Source organism: Boleophthalmus pectinirostris, unplaced genomic scaffold (genome assembly GCF_026225935.1).
Source record: "Boleophthalmus pectinirostris isolate CB_2022bp ecotype Guang Dong unplaced genomic scaffold, ASM2622593v1 HiC_scaffold_7, whole genome shotgun sequence".
NCBI lineage: Eukaryota > Metazoa > Chordata > Actinopteri > Gobiiformes > Gobiidae > Boleophthalmus > Boleophthalmus pectinirostris.
Genome location: NW_026571473.1, coordinates 7,605,429 through 7,624,972, shown reverse-complemented (window position 1 = coordinate 7,624,972; position 19,544 = coordinate 7,605,429). Strand labels below are relative to the sequence as shown.

Sequence of the window (19,544 nt, the reverse complement as noted above, 5' to 3'; positions counted from 1 at the left end):
TGTGAACATTTTAAGACCAAAATGAGAAGCCTGACAGCAGCAGTTACAGAGAGAGGGACAACTTTTCCAATAAAAAGGGATTTGGAAATTGGAGTCGATGGAGTCGGAAGTGCGGCGATGCTCACTCCCTATTTAAAATGCAACATTTGCAGCATGTCCATTAGTCTGTGGGCTTAAGACTGGTGTGACTTAAACTCTTTTAATTAGTCTAAAGTCAAGATAGTGTTCACCTTCCACACAAATCCCTGCACACAGCTCAGTGCACGTGCAGACTGCTTACCCAGGTAGTTCAGGGAGATATTGAGCTCCTGGATGTGGATGAAGACGGATCCTTTGGGAATTCGGACCACCTCCTCGTACCCTGTAACACACACACACATGCTGGGTTTCCATGCATTCTGAGGACATTATATTGACTTAAGATTCACTTCCTTAATCTTAATCTTAAAGGTGCACTGTGTAACTTTTCGGTAGTGGGTCCGTTACCTTCTTGTTTCTATGTAAATGTCATCACTCTGCTTGGAATGTTCCATAGTATGACATGAAATAGATCTAACTTACAATCATTCAATTACAGCTGGTTTTATTGTTCAAAAATACCTAGAAAAACATGTATTCTGACTGTGAGCTGATCCACAGATCTGACACCTCCTATATGCTGATCATCTTGTGATCATCAGTCCTTACAGTGCATGACATTAAGTATAATCTCAGAGAGTAACATCATGAGTGTGAGGAGTAAAGAGGATAAAAATATGAACTTTCCTGTCTTTAAGTTATGGGATCAGCCTCTTGATTCCAAATACCTTGGTCACTTTGTGACAGATGATTGGTGGGAGGACAAAGACATCAAGAGACAGTTGGATGTGTTGTAAACTGTATGCCCGGGCAAATGTAGTATGTGTTCTCATGATTTTAATGTTCCCTGTTCAGAGCCTATTGTACTCCACTGTACACAGCCCCTCTGTGGTGGAATTATGGAAGTGGGACCTTCCACAGGTTCACTGTGGTCTGCAATGACGCCTTTAGGATTCTTCTGCAGGTGCCCAGATGGCACAGTGCCAGTCAGCTGTTTGTGGACACTCACATCCCCATGTGTGAGGCACTGCTTAGACATTTAATGTACACATTTATGGGGCGCCTGGAGGTGTCTGAAAACTATCATAATGACTTTGACCAATCCTCCAATGAGCTCATGCTGTTACACCTCTGCTCTGAGAAAACCTTTTAATATACTTTATGGACTAATTTGGGAGATTTGTATGTTTGTAGGTATTTTTTGTATCCAGTTTTTCTTTTAAACTATGGACCGAATAATATTTGTGTCTGAAATAAAGAATAATAATATAACTCTGTATAACTTTGTGTAATTAACTCTGCGTAACTCAGTACAACTCAGTACAACTCAGTACAACTCAGTATAACTCAGTACAACTCAGTATAACTCAGTACAACTCAGTACAACTCAGTACAACTCAGTATAACTCAGTATAACTCAGTATAACTCAGTATAACTCAGTATAACTCAGTATAACTCTGTATATAACTCCGTGTATAACTCAGTGTATAACTCAGTGTATAACTCAGTGTATAACTCAGTGTATAACTCAGTGTATAACTCAGTGTATCTCTGTATAACTCTGTATAACTATATGTAACTTTATGTAAGCCTGTGTAAGTCTATGGGACGTCCAGCTCACTCTGCAGATTCCAGATACATTCCTGAGCAGAGGACCTCCAGACACAGACCTGTGCCAGACTTCATTCGCTCCAGCTGTTTTGGCCCTGAACATTTTTCCTCTTTATGTAGGCAGCCAACTTATTATTTTTATCTTTTTGTAACATTATTCTGCTTTTTAACAAACTGACGGGCTTTCTTAGATCTCTGGTATAACTCAAAAATGACAATATGAGATGAAAGACAAAGTTTAAAGAATGATTAATTATGACTACATAAAAGTTAAGTTGCACTGTGTAACTTTTCTGTGTGAGGAGCTTGTCGCCATGGAGATGTTGTTGCTTAGCCTGGAATGTTCCACAGTTTGGCACAAGTCTGTCAATCAATCTTGCATTTTTAAATTTTTATTTTAAGTCTTTTCATTGCTCAAAAATAAATAAATAATAATAAAAACATGCATTCTTAATGTGACTGGGCTTGCCTTTTTTGATGAGAAAATAGTGTGATATGGGCCCTTTAATGGCGGCACAAACAATTGCTTTCGGTACAGCATAGAAAAGAAACTTGCTTGCTTATGTCAACACACACACACAGAGACAAAACATTTAACTGAACAAAGCAACAACCCCTCTATCAAGATGATCCCCAAAATAATAGAGATATTAATTTTGTCACTAACCACTGAATTCTTACATCTTCAATTTTCAATAGTTCTCTTTGGTGAACAGCTGTTTCCACTTTCATATTTCAAGTTTTTAATATAATTACTTCTGCTTTATTACACTACTTCTTTGACAATATAATTTTGTAAACATGACAGATATTTATTTAGTTGTTGTTTGGACAGACCCATGAAATAAACATCTGGCAGCTCCTCTCACAATAACTATTTAAAGGAAACACTGACAAAAGCTGTGAGACATTCTGAGGGCAGTTGAGATTTAAGACGGGGTTAAAAAAGCTCTAACTGCCTGGTCAGTGTGGCCAGTGTGGTCAGGGTGGTCAGGGTGGTCAGTGTGGTCAGTGTGGTCAGGGTGGTCAGGGTGGTCAGTGTGGTCAGTGTGGTCAGGGTGGTCAGGGTGGTCAGTGTGGTCAGGGTGGTCAGGGTGGTCAGGGTGGTCAGTGTGGTCAGGGTGGTCAGGGTGGTCAGGGTGGTCAGGGTGGTCAGGGACAGGAAACAATGATTTGTTATGGTATAATTCTGTATATTTTGACTTTTTTGTATAACAAAAATTGTTGTAAAATAACCTCGAGTGTCAAGAAAGGTCCCATAATTAGCTAAATTTACTCCTGTGAGCTTTAAGAAATGTTGTAATATTGTTACTAGGGATGGGCATGATCAGTCAACTAATCAATAATTGATCATTTCGTCGATCACATTCACTTTCAAGGTTGCTGTGCGTAGCGTAGCATAGGAGATGAGGCTTCTCCTCCTTGGAGATACTGTACCACTCAGTGAGTGCGTTTACATGCACATCAGTGTCCAAACATCTCCAAGGCGACACACACACAGTACAGACTCACCATCATCATCATCAACATCTCTCTGTCACAGAGAGAACACTCATATTCCACTGAGTCGTGTCCTTTAGTCACAGCTTAAAAAGAAAGCTGCATTAAACACATTATAATGTCATAACTGAAAATAGATCGTTAATTCTCCCGACGATTGATTAAGAAAATTTAATCAAATGTTCATCCCTAGTTGTTACCTCCATTTTTCATTTTTCTGTCTCTCTCCAAAGCTCAAAATGCTCTGTTCCAACTTGTGATGTCATGAAGCGGTGGTTTTCAAGTTAACAGCTCCTTTTAGCTTTTAGATCAGTAGAGATGCAATTCCAGGGCAAAATGATCCAAATGATTCTAGTGGCGATGTATGGAGTTTAAAAACACAGTGACACATGACATCACAAGGTGGAACAGAGTGTTTTCTGTTTGAGAGAAGAACTCAGCCTAAATATGCAGAATTTGTGTGTTAAACATGTGTGAATGAAACAAAACACAACTCCAGATATGTTTGTGATGAGGAAACGACATTATGACATAGACCAGAAAATAGTGTAATATGGGCCCTTTAATTCAAATAGGTAAAGAGCCAATCTAGGGGGGCTCCAGGGTTTTGGAAAAGTGTTTCAGCACCATTGGCATTAATGCTGGGCGATATGGCAAATGAATTATAATTTTTTCCCCCGCATACTGATTGATCTCAAGTGTCCACTCAATAATTTTTTTCTTTTTAAAAACTAAATAAAAATGTCTTTGAGCATTGCCATCGAACCCAAAAATAATCAAATTTCTTCAGAGTTCTTCCAAAGTCTGAACTGTGCTCAGAGCCACATGCCTTCACTGACAGAGGATTGAATCAGAATCAGGAAATGTTTTATTGCCATTGTCAGTGAACGAAAATCAAAAACTACAGACTTGATTACTTGCATATTTGGTGGTACGATGCAATGTCAAACAGTGAATTATAATAGTAAATCGAAACTACGGTCAGATAAAAGGGCATAAACAACCATATCACTGACGACATAACCTTAAAAATGCACTGCGTAGAGGGTCTGTCACCTGCTTGTTTCCACGCAGATTTGGAATGTTCCACAGTATAACCAGTCTTGGGAAGGTTACTTTTAAAATGTATTCCCCTACAGATTACAGATTACATACCCCAAAATATAGTTTGTAACGGAATCCATTAAGTTACTTAAGATGAGTAATGTAATCTGAATACATTTTACTTCATTTGCTGTAGAGAAGCAAAGACGAGGAAATCGTAACACAAGATGTTTTGTCTGATAAAAGAAAATAAAAAGCCCAGACTTTACTTAATCAAATTAAAAATATTATTAATAGAAGAGGAGGAAACACACCCACGCAGCATCGTTTAGTCCTGTTTTAGTCCTGTTTTAGTCCTGTTTTAGTCCTGGTTTAGTCCTGGTTTAGTCCTGGTTTAGATCTAGTTTAGACCTGGTTTTAGTCCTGGTTTAGTCCTGGTTTAGTCCTGGTTTAGATCTAGTTTAGACCTGGTTTTAGTCCTGGTTTTAGTCGTGGTTTAGTCCTGGTTTAGATCTAGTTTAGACCTGGTTTTAGTCCTGGTTTTAGTCGTGGTTTAGACCTGGTTTAGACCTGGTTTAGACCTGGTTTAGATCTAGTTTAGACCTGGTTTAGTTTCCGGCAATGAGCGGAATTACCGAAAAAAAAGTTACCGCTCACTGAAAAAGTAAATGTAACTGAATACAGTTACTCATAATTTGTACTCTGATTACGTAACTCTGGTACATGTAATCTGTTTCTCCCCAACACTGAGTATAACATTAAACATATCTATCACCATGGAGACAATAAGTGAAACAGGTAACAGACAAAGCAATAACATCTACAAAGACAAGCATTTTTAACAAGCCCTCCACTGGAAAAGTTACACAGTGCACCTCTAAATCGTAGTACTCTGTGCAGTCCCTCAGTGGTCTAGGTAGGTTTCATCGTGGTCCATGGGTGTATACTAGTCCATGTTCTGATACAGCTCAAAATCATTCTAAAACTATTCAGAAAGCTGCTGTGAATGTGACTTTTTAGTACCGATACCTGCTCAAATGAAGATCTAGTTTCAGTATAGTTTTTGTTTGCCTAACCCTATTTGGCAACGCCGCTGTCTGTGTCTACAAACTTTGTTATTTTGATATATTATCTCCATTAGCATTAGTGTTAGCACATCCATACCTGCACAGCATCACTTCACAAATGCATTTATCTGTTGTTCTAGCAAATTCTTCACAAATGACGCCCGCTGAAAGGACCTATTGTTATTGTCAGACATTAGCAGCTCAGTGGGGAGTTTGCATGAGAAGGTATAATTATATGATACACTTAAATGCCTGGGCTGCCCTGGCTCCAGAGACCAGCTACATGCCAAAAAAGACTTATGCACCGTTCGTACTGCACAACAATAAAGTTACATCAAACTCTTCAAAGTCAGTTACGTTAATTATAAGAGCTAATACACACCACAGTCACTACTACAATAGGTATTACTTCATTCTACTTTCCCCATTAATTCTGGAGCTCGTTTAAAGTGGATTTTTGTGTCGAGGTGGATTTGGGTTTTGAGCGCTCACTAAGACTGTAAGATTAATTTAATTTTTATAGAATCATGATTAAATTGTTTGCAGATTTTGATGGTCAGGGGCTTTTTAATCAGCATGGTCTGCCTTGTGTTTTGCAGAGGAATTCAGATTTTCAGGAATTCATTGAAAATTTCTGTGTAAAATGTACATCTTATTCTTTTTATTTCAAAGTGGATGTGACAGGTTTCCATGTTTTTCTAATTATTTGGTGAGATTGGACCACTGGTAAATATTTATCATAGTTTTACATCAGTGAAAAGTGAAAGTGCAAGAATACAGGAAGTAGCGCTGACTTTTTAAACAGAAAACGTCTTACGCACAAGGAAGGCTGACTGTTTAAACATTCATTTATCAAAATAAAGCTGTTGTCATTTATTGTTTAGTCTAATCATAACTATTGTGCAGTTTAAGCAAGTTTTGGAACGTGTTTACTTTATGGATTCTAGGTAATAGTCATTTAATCAGCTCAATTCATGTCATATCTGCTGCCCGTGTCCAACCAGGAAGTAAAATTATAAACTTGCAAGATTTATAATAAAGTCTCACCTAAATGACGCCATAGAAATAGAACGTTAAACCATTTTCCATGGAGATATAAATTTTGCCTTACTGTGGAAGATTATACAACTATATAAGAGTCAGGTTTGTGAAGATGCAAGCCTTTTCACATTTTATACATTTTCCAGTGAAAAAAAGTACAGTATTCTATTTATTTGGCTAAAACTCAACCTCACACGGCAAGAGGGATTCTCATGATATTTGTGAGTTCACAGGTGAAATGCCTTATCGAACCAAAACAAACATAGTGACGCAGAGAGACGTACTTCAACCCATTTTAGCCTCAACGTGAACTCTCAACTGGATTTTTCCCTGTGTTGTTCCAGTGTTGTGTCGCTCTAGGTTTTCAGCAAGCGCCTTTGAGAGTGCGTAGAGTGACACACATATCAACATCAACATACTGGCCACGTTTACATGACGTTTTTAATTTCAAATTAATGGTTCTGAATTAAATAGTTTGGAATTAAAATATTCTCCTTCGAGTTTACATGGAAATAATAATTCCAAATTGAGGTTTACATGGAAAACACGTTAAACTGCCTTTGTTTAATTCCGTTCAACGTCTGGGGGTGGGGAAGGGTGCTGATTGGACAGAGACACAAACGTATTTCCGTCGACAGGAAGAAAACACATACTTCAGTTGCTACCAACTTTTTTGTCATCTTGGTTTGTCGTTACGCCACGGACACAAACGTGATACAAACTTTTTTCGCGGTCATTCCGATGATAATGAAGCAGCAGCTGGAGAATTTTCTCATCACACTTTACATCTGTCAGCTGAGGAGGCTTTATTTAATTCCACTCAATGTCTGGGGTGGGGAAGGGTTCTGATGGGACAAGGATACCAACGTATTTTTGTTTACTGGAAAAAAACACACACTTCAGCTGCTATCGGCTTTTTTGTCATTCCAGTTTGTCGTTATGCCATGAACACAAATATGATACAAACTTTTTTCGCAGTCGTTCCGATGAATTCTTGAGCAGCTTGAGAATTGTCTCATCACGCTTTACGTCTGTCAGTTGAGGAGGAGAAAGGAAGAGTGTCGGAGAAGGGAGGAAGAAGACAAACTGAGTCAACGGCTGCTCTACCTCAGCCCACTCCCACATCCTGCTCACAAATCCAAAGAGACGTGGATGAAAGTCCAAAGCCAGGACCGGTGGAACTGGACCGTCCGGATCGCGTCAGAAGGGCAACTCAACCAGCATGCGCTAAACGACGGGAATTATTTTTAAGAGGAATAAATGTTTACATGATCCAGGAATAAATTAATAAAATAAAAAATCGGAATAATCCACCCACTTACTTCGGAATCAAATTTAATTACCAATAATCATTTTCATTAAGAATTAACTGTTTACATGGACTTTTTAAAGGGGATTTCATTTTTATTCAGAATTAAATTATTTTTATTCAGAATTAAAGCTCTCATATAAACGTCGCATCTGTGGCTTTAAGTGTGATTTAGTGAACTCAGTAGTCTAACCTGTCACTGTCATATGCACTTTAATCTTGAAGTACCCACACCAATACTAGTCCTTTTTTTGGGTAGTGCTTGTGAGTGTGTACGCATGTGTGTATGTGCATGTTTGTGTCTGTATGTGACTGTGCATGTTTGTGTCTGTGTGTGTGCATGTTTGTGTCTGTATGTGACTGTGCATGTTTGTGTCTGTGTGTGTGCATGTTTGTGTCTGTGTGTGTGCATGTTTGTGTCTGTGTGTGTGCATGTTTGTGTCTGTATGTGACTGTGCATGTTTGTGTCTGTGTGTGTTGCATGTTTGTGTCTGTGTGTTTGCATGTTTGTGTCTGTGTGTGTGCATGTTTGTGTCTGTGTGTTTGCATGTTTGTGTCTGTATGTGTGTGCTGTGTGTCTGTGTGTTGCATGTTTGTGTCTGTTTGTGTCTGTGTGCATGTTTGTGTCTGTGTGTGCATGTTTGTGTCTGTGTGTTTGCATGTTTGTGTCTGTGTGTGTGCATGTTTGTGTCTGTGTGTGTGCATGTTTGTGTCTGTGTGTTTGCATGTTTGTGTCTGTATGTGTGTGCATGTTTGTCTGTGTGTTTGCATGTTTGTGTCTGTGTGCATGTTTGTGTCTGTGTGTGTGTGTTGTGTCTGTGTGTGTGCATGTTTGTGTCTGTGTGTTTGCATGTTTGTGTCATGTTTGTGTCATGTTGTGTGTCATGTTTGTGTCTGTGTGTGTGCATGTTTGTGTCTGTGTGTGTGCATGTTTGTGTCTGTGTGTTTGCATGTTTGTGTCTGTGTGTTGCATGTTTGTGTCTGTGTGCATGTTGTGTCTGTGTGTTGCTGTTTGTGTCTGTGTGCATGTTTGTGTCTGTGTGTTTGTGTTTGTGATGTTTGTGTCTGTGTGTTGCATGTTTGTGTGTCATGTTGTGTCTGTGCATGTTTGTGTCTGTGTGTATGTTGTGTGTTGATGTGTTGTGTCATGTTTGTGTCTGTGTGTTTGCATGTTTGTGTCTGTGTGTTTGTTCTGTGTGCATGTTTGTGTCTGTGTGTTTGCATGTTTGTGTTTGTGTGTTTGCATGTTTGTGTTTGTGTATGTGCATGTTTTTGTCTGTGTGTTTGTGCGTGTGTGCGAGTACCTCCTTCAGGCAGAGATTCGTTGAACAGTCCCTCCACCGACTCACAGCTGCTGCCGTCTCCTCCGCACACACGACACCGATCCTCCCTCACGTCTGACCCCAACACACGGTCACACCCAACGTGCTGCGGAGCCAGGAGACAAGTGTCAGCAGGGGTCCAAGGTCAGGGGGGGCAGGGGGCAGAGGTGAGAGGGTACAGTCTGTAAATCGCCAAGTGTCCAGGGCCAAGATGACGGATGGCCGCTAATGACTGCCAGGTGACTCTTTCAAAACAAACTTCAGTGACACAGAATTATTACAGCAGAGTGGAAAAGAGGTGGGAGTGGTACAGATGCACAGAGCAGAGATTTCAGATACGATTCAGGATAAGGCTGCACAATATACAGCAATAACGTCCATGGATAACACAATAATTCATATCTGTAATCCCCCAAGTATGCTGCAGTAACAATGAGGTCGTAAGGCAAAGTAAGGTGAAGCTGCATTGCTCTGGATTCAAAACACAAACAAAGAAAGGAGGTATTTCAAGATAGCACAATAGTTTTAGCTGTAACCTATAGTCTAAATGAATGTTCAGCTCCAGTCCAGTGAAGCTCACCGAGGCTAGCAGTTATAGGGGTGAATTTGGAGTCGAGTTCCATATTAGGAATAGGAATTTATTTATGGACAAAAAAGCAAAATAAAAACAGGATCATGTAGAGTGAGTTAATACGAAGTCTGTAATACAAAGTACAAGTCTATATGTCTATCTATCCATCTAACTATCTAACTAACTATCCATCAATCCAACCATCCATCCATCTATGCATCTATCTGCCTGTTTGTCTATCATCTAACTATCCATTTATCTGTCTATCTGTCTTATAATCCATCTGACCATCTATCCATCCATCCGTGTATGCATCTCTCTGTCTGTCTATAGCCGTCTGCCTGTCTATCTCAATCAATCAATCAATCAATCAACAACTTTATTAATCCCAAAGGGCTATTCAGTTCGCACATCTCTGGTCGTGCACAATCTATAAATAATAAAAGAAAATAAAAGAAAAAGAAAGACAGACACCATACATTCAAACCACAGTGCATCAGGGACACAGTAACAAATTCACTTTCCATTTAAAAGCCTTATGGCAGAAGGAATAAAAGATTTGGCATAAAGGTTAGTCTTTTGCTGTGGGGTGACATAGCGCCTCCCAGAGGGCATTTTCATGAACTGTGAGTGAAGAACATGGTTAGGCTGGCTCAGTATGGCCTTAGTCTGTTGGAGCACCCGATGGCTCCACACAGAGGCCAAATCCTCCATCTGAACACCACTGATTTTGCTGCACACTTTTACTATCTGGTTCAGACTGTTCTTGTCCTTCACAGATAATCCATAAAACCAACAAATAAAAGAAAAGGTCAGCAAACTTTCGATAAAAGAATGATACAAATTATTTAAAATATTAGACCATCTATCATCTATCTATCCATTTATCTGTCTATCTATCCATCCATCCATCCGTCTATCTATACCTTCCATAATTTCAATATTATTTTTACCAGCAGACAGACTTCAGTGTTAACACTTAAAAGTGCATTGTGCCACTTTTCTGGTGGAGTGTCCATCACCTGCTCGTCTCTTTGAAGGTGTTATTGTTTTGTTAAAACACATCTATCAAGTATTTATTCATTACGGGTGTTTCTAATTGCTCAAAAACACAATCATTCTCTCTGCGAATAGGGCTGTCTCTCCACAGACCTGACCTGTGACGTAACCTATAGTTGTCTCCCATGCGATAGATTTAGGTTTAATCTCTACCGTGGAACATTCTAAACAAAGCAATAACATCTCCATGAAGACAAGCAGGTGATGCAGCAGAATCAAACAAAACTGCGGTCAACTGTAAATGATACAACAAATGCACGCGGTCAACAGATTAGGGTTGTCAAAAGTATCGAAAATCAGATAATAATCAATACCAAAACTAGTATCGAAACTACTCATTTGAGTAGGTATCGATACTAAAAAAGTCACATTCACAGGACAGAAATGGAGCACATAAACTAGTATAACTGGTCTCCAAGAAGTTGTCGATACGATACATACCTCGCTACATAGGCCGCGACACGATACATACCTTGATACAGTGCACTTTTGGTAAGATATATTTCAAATCGATTCAATACAGTTCAATAAAAAATAAAGTCTAAATCATGTCTGTAATACTAAAACTCTGTTAAACCACTTCGTGTGCGAAGTGAATATGAAACACAAATATTTTAATCATCAAAACTGTGAAAATGTCAACTGTGTCGCACAAACAAGTTTCCTTCCTCTAAACAAGGAAACCGTCACAAAATAATTCAGTAAAATACATCAAAAAATACTCTTAGCGATAGATCGATATAGCAGTCCATGATATCAATACTGTATCATCACATAAAATTATATGATATATTTATATTTTGATATTTTTGCATACCCCAAATAGACAGTGTAGGATGCTCTATGCTCAGGTAAATCCTCTTATGCGTAAGTTTGGTTCTTGTACAAATGAAGTAAAAATGTTGTTTAAAATCATACTGTACACCCACAGCCCACCTCTGGATTAAAGTGCTTGTGGCTAACAATGACGCTTTACGGGTGCTTTTGAAGAGGCCATGATAGACGAGTGAGACGGAGATGTTTGGTACTGCATGAGTGAACACTTTGCAGGCTGCACTAAGAATTTTAATGAACCGTTTGATTTGCAGACTGAACAAATCAGACAATGAAATAATAATGTCACTCACAAATATGAGATTCAGTGCAATAAGAGATCAGTCCAATATGTGGAGACACTGGTGTGGTTGTCTTTTAAAAACATGAATGTTTATTGTTTTGTTATATCACTGTCTAGCCTGATTCATCAACCGGTTTCACTTCATTGAAACAATCTGACCTCACTGCATTAGGATTCATTTGCTTGACGGTAGGCGGGTGCTTTTATCATTTAACCAATAGCTGCTATTTGGTCGTGATGTATGTAATGTGCCGCTAACGGGGTTAACTGGTATATTAAGCTTTTTCCAAATCCCGTAGGAAGAAGGACAATAACGTCTTTCCCCTTGACAAAATTCACCAAACATTCTCTTTGTTCCGGCTTTAAATCCTCGATCTTGGGAATCGTTGACAACACAGAATATATGGCTCTTCACTGATTGGCTGGTGCCCAAACTCGCTCTTCTGGGGTTTTTGCATACCATCTATTAGGGCTGTGCAAAAATATTGAAAGGTCGATATATCGTATTGTTTAATGTGATGATACAGTATCGATATTATGGGCTGCTGTATCAATATATCGCCAAGAGTATTTTTGGTATATTTTACTAAATTATTTTGTTACAGTGCTACAGTTTTGTTGCTTGTTTAGTGGAAGGAAACTCATTTATGTAACACATTTGACAAGGCAAAGGAGAAATTCAATTTGTCAACTGGACAAACATTTATTTAGATCAAAAACAGCAGCTCATTCAAGCTGTGTCTTCAGTTCTGGTCAAAATGCTGGTGAGCACTTCATTATATCTGTCTTCAGGGAGGAGCTAACTACACTGAAACTACTCTGAAACAGGGAGGAGGTAACTACACTGAAACAACTCTAAACTATAGTTTCAGAGTAGTTTCAGTATAATTAGGCAGGCAGATATACAGTAAGGAAGTATTCACCAGTGTCTGATCAGAATTGAAGAAGCAGCTTGAATGAACCTCGAAACATTTTCAACCTAAATAAACGTTTGTCCAGTTGACAAATTTAATTTCTCCTTTGCCATGGATTCTTCCTGGACGACGGAGTGATTCTACACATGACATATCTGATATAATCGCTGTTTTGATTATTAAAATTAGTGTCTTTCATATTTCATAATCACGTTGCACAAGTGGTTTAACAAAGACTTTTAGTGTCACAGCCTTTATTTTTATTGAACTGTATCAAATCGATTTGAAATATATCATATTGAATCAAAAGTTCACTGTATCGAGATATGTATTGCATCTTGGCCTGTGTATCGAGATATGTATCGTATCGCCAACTTCTTAATGATACCCAGCCCTACCGTCTAGTGCATTCTGATTCCTGACCTAGTCGCTGGAGACAAATGAAATTGAGTGAAGGCACTAGGTGGCGCCAGCCTGGCTAGTCACTGTCCTTGTAAGTTTTAAAAATTAACCATGAGTCCAGAATAAAGATGAAACCTGGAACTTACCTGGACCACTGAGGGACCACATGGGAACAGAAAAGAAAGTACTGTTATTTAATGTTGTAAATCACATTCTGTTATCTAAATAAAGAGTGTTTTTTATTATTATTGTGGGATAAGAATCGGTGTCGAGTATTAAGCCTCTTCCTTAGCACTGAAATCAAGATAGACAATATTTGAGAAGCAGACAAAGATCTGTCTTGTCCTGCTTCTATTTCTTAATTTTATGGCAGCTTTCATGACCGTCACCTTGTTTGTGGTACTGCTCTGAAATCTTTTGAAATGTGAGCCCTTTGTTTGGGTGGAAAAGTTTGTTAACAGAGTAAAAGAGAGAGAAGCGCATGCAGAGATCTGGGAGATGCAGAGAGCCCAAAAGGAAAAGCAATAATAAGAGTCCAGTGAACGCAGCCAGTGAGAGGAGGGCTCAGCCAAGAGGTCACCGGGTTCCTCCAAAACTCCTGCTACGACAGAGAGAAGGAGGGAAGAGAGAGGAGAGGAGAGGAGAAGGGGGAGAGAAGAGAGGGAGAAAGAGGAGCAGAGGGTGAGGAGGAGAGGGCTAAGAGAGAGAAGGAGGGAGAGAGAAAAGAAGAAGAGGAGGAGAGGGGAGAGACAGAAAGAGGGAGACAGAGGAGAGGGAGAGTGGAGAGAGGAGAAGAAGGGGGAGAGAGGAACAGAGGGTGAGAAAGGGAGACGGGCAGAGGGGTAAGAGAGAGAAGGAGGGAGAGAGAAAAGAACAGAGGGTGAGAGAGGGAGAAGAGGAGAGGGGCAGAGAGAAGGGAATGAGAGAGAGAGAAAAGAGGAGGAGAGGGGAGAGAGAAAAGGAGGGAGAGAGATTAGAGGGGAGTGGAGAGAGAAAAGGAGAGAGAAGCAGAGAGAGAGTAGAGAAGGGGAAAGGAGGAGAGAAGAAAAGAGGGTAACAGAGGGGGAGGAAAAGAAGGGTAAGAGAGAGAGAAAAGAGGAAGAGGAGGAGAGAAGGAAAGGGAGAGAAGAGAGGGAGATCTAAGGGGAGAGAGAGAAGGAGGTAAAGCAGAGGACAAGAGGAAGAGAGGAGATGGAAAGGGAGAAGAGAGGAGGAATGGGGGAGAAGAGAAGGGAAAGAGAGAGAAGAGGAGGAGAGGAGGAGGGCCACAAAAAGGGATAGAGCAGAAGAGGAGAGGAGGATGAAAAAGAGAGAGAGAAGAGGAGGGGAGAGAGAGGGAGTGGAGATGGGAAAGAGAGGAGAGGAGTGGAGAGAGAGAATGAGGAGGAAGAGGAAGGAGCAGAGAAGAAGGAGAGGAGGAGATGAGGAAAAGGGGGAGAGAGAGGACAGGGGAGGAAAGAGAAACAGGGGGAGAGGAGGAGAGAGAAAAGGAGAGAGAGGAGCTGAGGAAGATGAATTGGGAAGGAGGGGGAGAGGAGGAATAGAAAAGGAGGGAAGAGAGGGGAGAGCAGTGGAGGAGAGGAGGACGGGTAGATGCAGGGATGGGAGGAGAGGATGGTGAAGAGCAGAGGAGTAGAGAAAGGAGAAGAGGGGCGGAGGAGGCAGAGCAATAAAGGAGGGATGAAGCAACAAAGAAAGAGAAGAGAAGAAGAGATGAGCAGGAGAGTGGATTGAGACCAGAGAAGCGAGGGATATGAGCTGGAGTAGAGGAGTAAAGAAAAAAAAAGCAGTGGCAGAAGTGGAGAGAAAGAAATGGAGAGAGGAGGAGGAGGAGGAGGGGGAGGAGGGGGGTGTTGATAAACAAAAGCATCTCGTGCAAACTCCCCCACAAACTGGCTCAGGGCGGTTTAATCGTAATGCAACTTTTAAAATCAAATCAAACTAAATCTAATAAGAGAAGTTTCAGAGCCAATGTTGTTTCTGAGGCTACAAACCCCGTCCATGTTTGGAGGCTGTTTATAGCATGAAAGTACTTCAAATACTCCACTGTTCTCCAGGGCTCAGAATACTCCACTCTCTGATCTATGTTAGAATGTTGTTTCCTCATCACAAACACACATGGAGTTGTGTTTTGTGTCGTTCACACATGTTTAACACACTTCTTCTCTCAAACACAAAGCAGTCTGTTCCACCTTGTAATGTCATGTGGTAATACAGGAAGTGCTCCGTTACGTTTTTAAACTCCATACTCCTTCACTAGAATCATTAGGATCTTTTCACCTCTGGAATTGACCATCTCTACTCAACAAAAATGTAAAAAGTAGCTGTTACCCACTAAACATTAGATATGTTATGGACATACAGATCATGTCTACACTGTGTCAGTTGGTCCAAGACCAGTTCTGAACTACTAAATGATGTGCAAATTATGTCCACTATCTGGACGTGTAACTATGACCTTACTTGGATGCCAATCTGCAGTTAAACATTTAGGACCCTCACTTAACCTTGGTTACAAATTTAAAAAGTCAATGCCAAAGCGAAAGGCACCAGCTGTTCGCCAAGAAACACCTTCCACTGCAAAGAGACCAAGACTTAATGTTGCTGTGAAACTACAAGAACAAGAAAGTGCAAGCTCGGCCTGTTTGTCATCTGCACCTCTCGATTAAAAAACGGGATCCCGCTTTGATGGCACTTCACATACAAAATGTTTGCTGCAAACTCGGGATGATTTAGGCAGTCAAAGGTTACCTTTTTCGTTCTTCCCGTGGATCAATACTGCCCATCACCTTCACCTTTTACTATTTTTCAATTCTGATGGGAAGGGAAACAGTTTGAACAGAGGTTTGCAGTCACACACATCTGATTCCCCTTTTGCATCTATGGAGTTCGCAAACACATTTCTCGAGCCGTTTTCCGCTGTTAGGATCCAACAACCACACAATTAACAATGTCCGAATCCCAAAACTAAAATATGACAATATCAGAACCAGAAACAAAAGCGATATGGTTCAAAAGACTTGAAAAGATCGACTTTGACAATAGACGCATCCCACTGTAAAATCAAACATGGTGGTTTGATGCTCACTTTTTCCGAAAATCCTTCCCAGTATGCATTGCGCAATGACCGGAAGTCTGAGATTCTTGATGCGTGTATTAAACTAAAATTGCAATTTGGATTGGCAAATCACAAAAGCTCCAATTTTTTCAAGTACTATTTCAAGGTTCAAGTTTTTTTTTTATTACTATTTGCAGAAGGGATCAAAGCAGTCCAATAACATTCAAACTGACACAAAATTACACAAACACATCAGAATCGGTATTGAGTCTATTCCTGAAATTTCTGAAATTGAGTTTGAAATTTCAGTGTAGTGACAACAGTACAACAGATAGATAACAGTTGAGGCGACAGAAAGATCTGGCTGGTCTGGCTTCTAATTCTTCATTTTATGGAAGCTTGCATTACTGTCACCTGAAATCTTTTGAAAACTGAGCTCTTTGTTTGAATTTTGTTTGCAATGTAGTAACAAACAACAAAATATCCAGTTTTATTCTGCATAAAAGCTGCTCACCCTGTAGTTTAGATCTGCAAAAACATGTTCTCAAATGTGATTCTTGTATCAGTTTGCCTGCTCAGTCTTCAGTCGTGTTCAAAATGTGAACTTTGAACGGAATCCTATTATTAAAACGAAATCGCAATCCCAAAGCTTGTCAGAAAAATCACAACATACTAGATATTTTTCCCAAATCATTCATCCTTAATCTAACCATGTTTTATGAGGCGTGAGTATCAAAGAGACCTGTGGCGCTGTGATCTGTGCCAGGTCTGAGCTAATCCTCCCTCTGCAGCTGCTGGTGATGGGGCCCGGCCGCTGTGGAGCAGATAGTGGATCACCTCCAGACGGGGATAATGTAAACACTGTTATCTCCAGACACCAGGGCCTGACGCTTTTGGGAAAATGTAATTGTGATGGTTCTAACAAGGACTGAGGTTGTGATGGGAGTTTTGATGTAAGTTTTAAAGGTGTTGTACCTGTTTTTTACTGTTTTACAACAAGAAAAAATAGAACTATCATATTTTTTGGACTACAAGTCGCACTTTTTTTCATGGTTTGGGTGGTCCTGAGACTTATACTCCGGTGCGACATATATTCAAATTTTAAAAGACACTGCTAGTCTTGAGAGAAAGTTCTAAGCTTCTAAGCTCCCGTATCACTGTGACTTGGCTCTACTGCACATGTCTCCTGCAGAAAGAGCCTCTGTCTTGTCTGTATCATATCAGGCGATCACACATTACTTCTGTATGACTGAAAATGTTTAATTTAAACAAACTTATAAAGACGACTGAGAAGACTGAACCCAAATGCCCCCAAAAAGAAAGTCATAATTTGCAGATTATAAACTGCAAGTAGCGAAATATGCATACATGCATATACTCCCTACAACTGTACAACAACTCACACTAATGTAACAGATAATACTCCCTACAACCATACACCAAGTCAAACTTATGTAACAGATAATACTCCCTACAACTATACAACAACTCAAACTTATGGAACAGATAATACTCCCTACAACCATACACCAAGTCAAACTTATGGAACAGATAATACTCCCTACAATTGTACAACAACTCACACTTATGTAACAGATAATACTCCCTACAACTATACAACAACTCAAACTTATGCAACAGATAATACTCCCTACAACTGTACAACAACTCACCTTTATATAACAGATAATACTCCCTACAACTGTAAAACAACTCACCCTTGTGTAATAGATAATACTCCCTACAACTGTACAACAACTCACCCCACAATTATTTGTGTAGTTATGCTTTATTTCACACCAGTCTCTTTTTATCTAAGTCAAAGCTGTCGTACCTTACACTCTCCGTTCACACACACGTCCAGAGAGTCGGCGCGACACGGAGTCCCGTCCACCACGGCCGGAGCGCGCTCAGTGTAGAAGTTGTATCCCTCCGCCAAACAGTTCAGGGAGCAGGACTTCATTCCACCTGAAAAACAGCCAGACCATGGTGAAAATGGGTATCTGAAAACTGGGCTGATTGTGGACACGCACTTTTTACTTTTATACAAATATTTGGAGGTAAATAGCCTCATCACACTGTATACTAAATGCACTGGTTTGTGACTCTAAATCCAAATAAACATGAGGATAGCAGGAAGACAGAGGAAGGTTCATAGACTTGGAGATAGCCAGCAGTAAATAATCAGTTGTTCAAGGTATTTTCAAAGTCTTTTCAGGTCAAATCTTTAATTATATTACTTTAAGTTCTTACAGACTGAAGCAGAGCTGGAGGCTGCAGAGATGGTACACTCTGTCCTATTGGCAGAGTTTACGTCTGTGTGTTTGTGTACCTATCTGGAGAACAAACTGTGACTGCATGTTTTCTGTCACTCACCTGTCAAACAAATATGAACAAAAACAGAACATTACACTGAACATCCACGAATAAGGAAAATCAGATTAGGAAGATTGGAATATTTTCTTGGAATATTGGAAAATTTGTGATTTCAAACTACTTCAAAGTACTTAGTGACCTTAAGCCTGTTCCAGAAATTTTGTTTTTGCTGTTTTATTAATAAGTTTGAATGACCCTTAATATTAAAGCTGTACTGTGTAATTTTTCGGACTGGGGGTAGTGTAGCTGTGTATGTTAAATTAAATATATCTATCTCACATTTAAAAACATTGAATTCTTGTATTCTTCTTGTGAGCAGGGTTGTCTCTATATCAGGGGTCTCTAAACTTTTTCCTCCAGTGAGCTACCTTTACAAAACAAAAATGACAGAGAGCTACTCATTTTAGCAGAACAAGAAATTGAGCATATAGATGAGCCATAGAGGTACAGTTAGATGTCTACAGTATAAAACAAATCATTATCCATTTATTAGTGCACAAAGTTAGGCATCAAAATGATACAAGTACAATAGTAATATGCATTTAATTAATCAAATTTATCGTAATCAGGACAGTACATGTAATTCAGAAATCCCTCGGAGAGCTACTGGTAACTCCTGAGCTACAGGTTGGAGACTCCTGCTCTACATAATCCTGAATTGTAACTAGGCCAGGTTGCAGCACCTAGTTGTCTCTTTGGAGATAGAAAGGTTTAATGTCAATGCGGAACATTATAGACAAAGTAAAACATTTCCAAGTTGGCATAGTTATGAAACTGCAAAGGCTGCAATGGTTTTAATAATAAAATTTCCCCTATAAAGAACTAAAATCAATTTCATTTTTCTCCAGTGACTAGGTCAGGAATCAGAATACACTAGACAGTTTGCAAGAACCCCAGAAGTTGTAGACGAGCAGTGAGCAGTCAAGAGCTGTGAAGCCATGACGTCAAAGTCAAGCACCTGTCTGGGTCCCTTTTGTGATACAGCACAACAGTAAACAAAGCGGTCGAGATGGATGAAGACGAAGACAGACATTCTGTGTTGGCAACGATTCCTGAGATTAAGGATTTAAAGCT

General features: G+C 39.8%; 1 protein-coding gene across 1 annotated transcript in view; it reads right to left on the bottom strand.

Annotated features, from left to right (window-relative positions):
* Nucleotides 1–19,544, bottom strand: part of adamts10 (ADAM metallopeptidase with thrombospondin type 1 motif, 10) — a 98,156-nt gene that overhangs the window by 12,228 nt on the left and 66,384 nt on the right. The window contains 3 exon segments of the mRNA XM_020933416.2: nucleotides 281–361; nucleotides 8,956–9,079; nucleotides 17,929–18,062. Of these exon segments, the coding sequence (XP_020789075.1) occupies nucleotides 281–361; nucleotides 8,956–9,079; nucleotides 17,929–18,062 (339 nt within the window).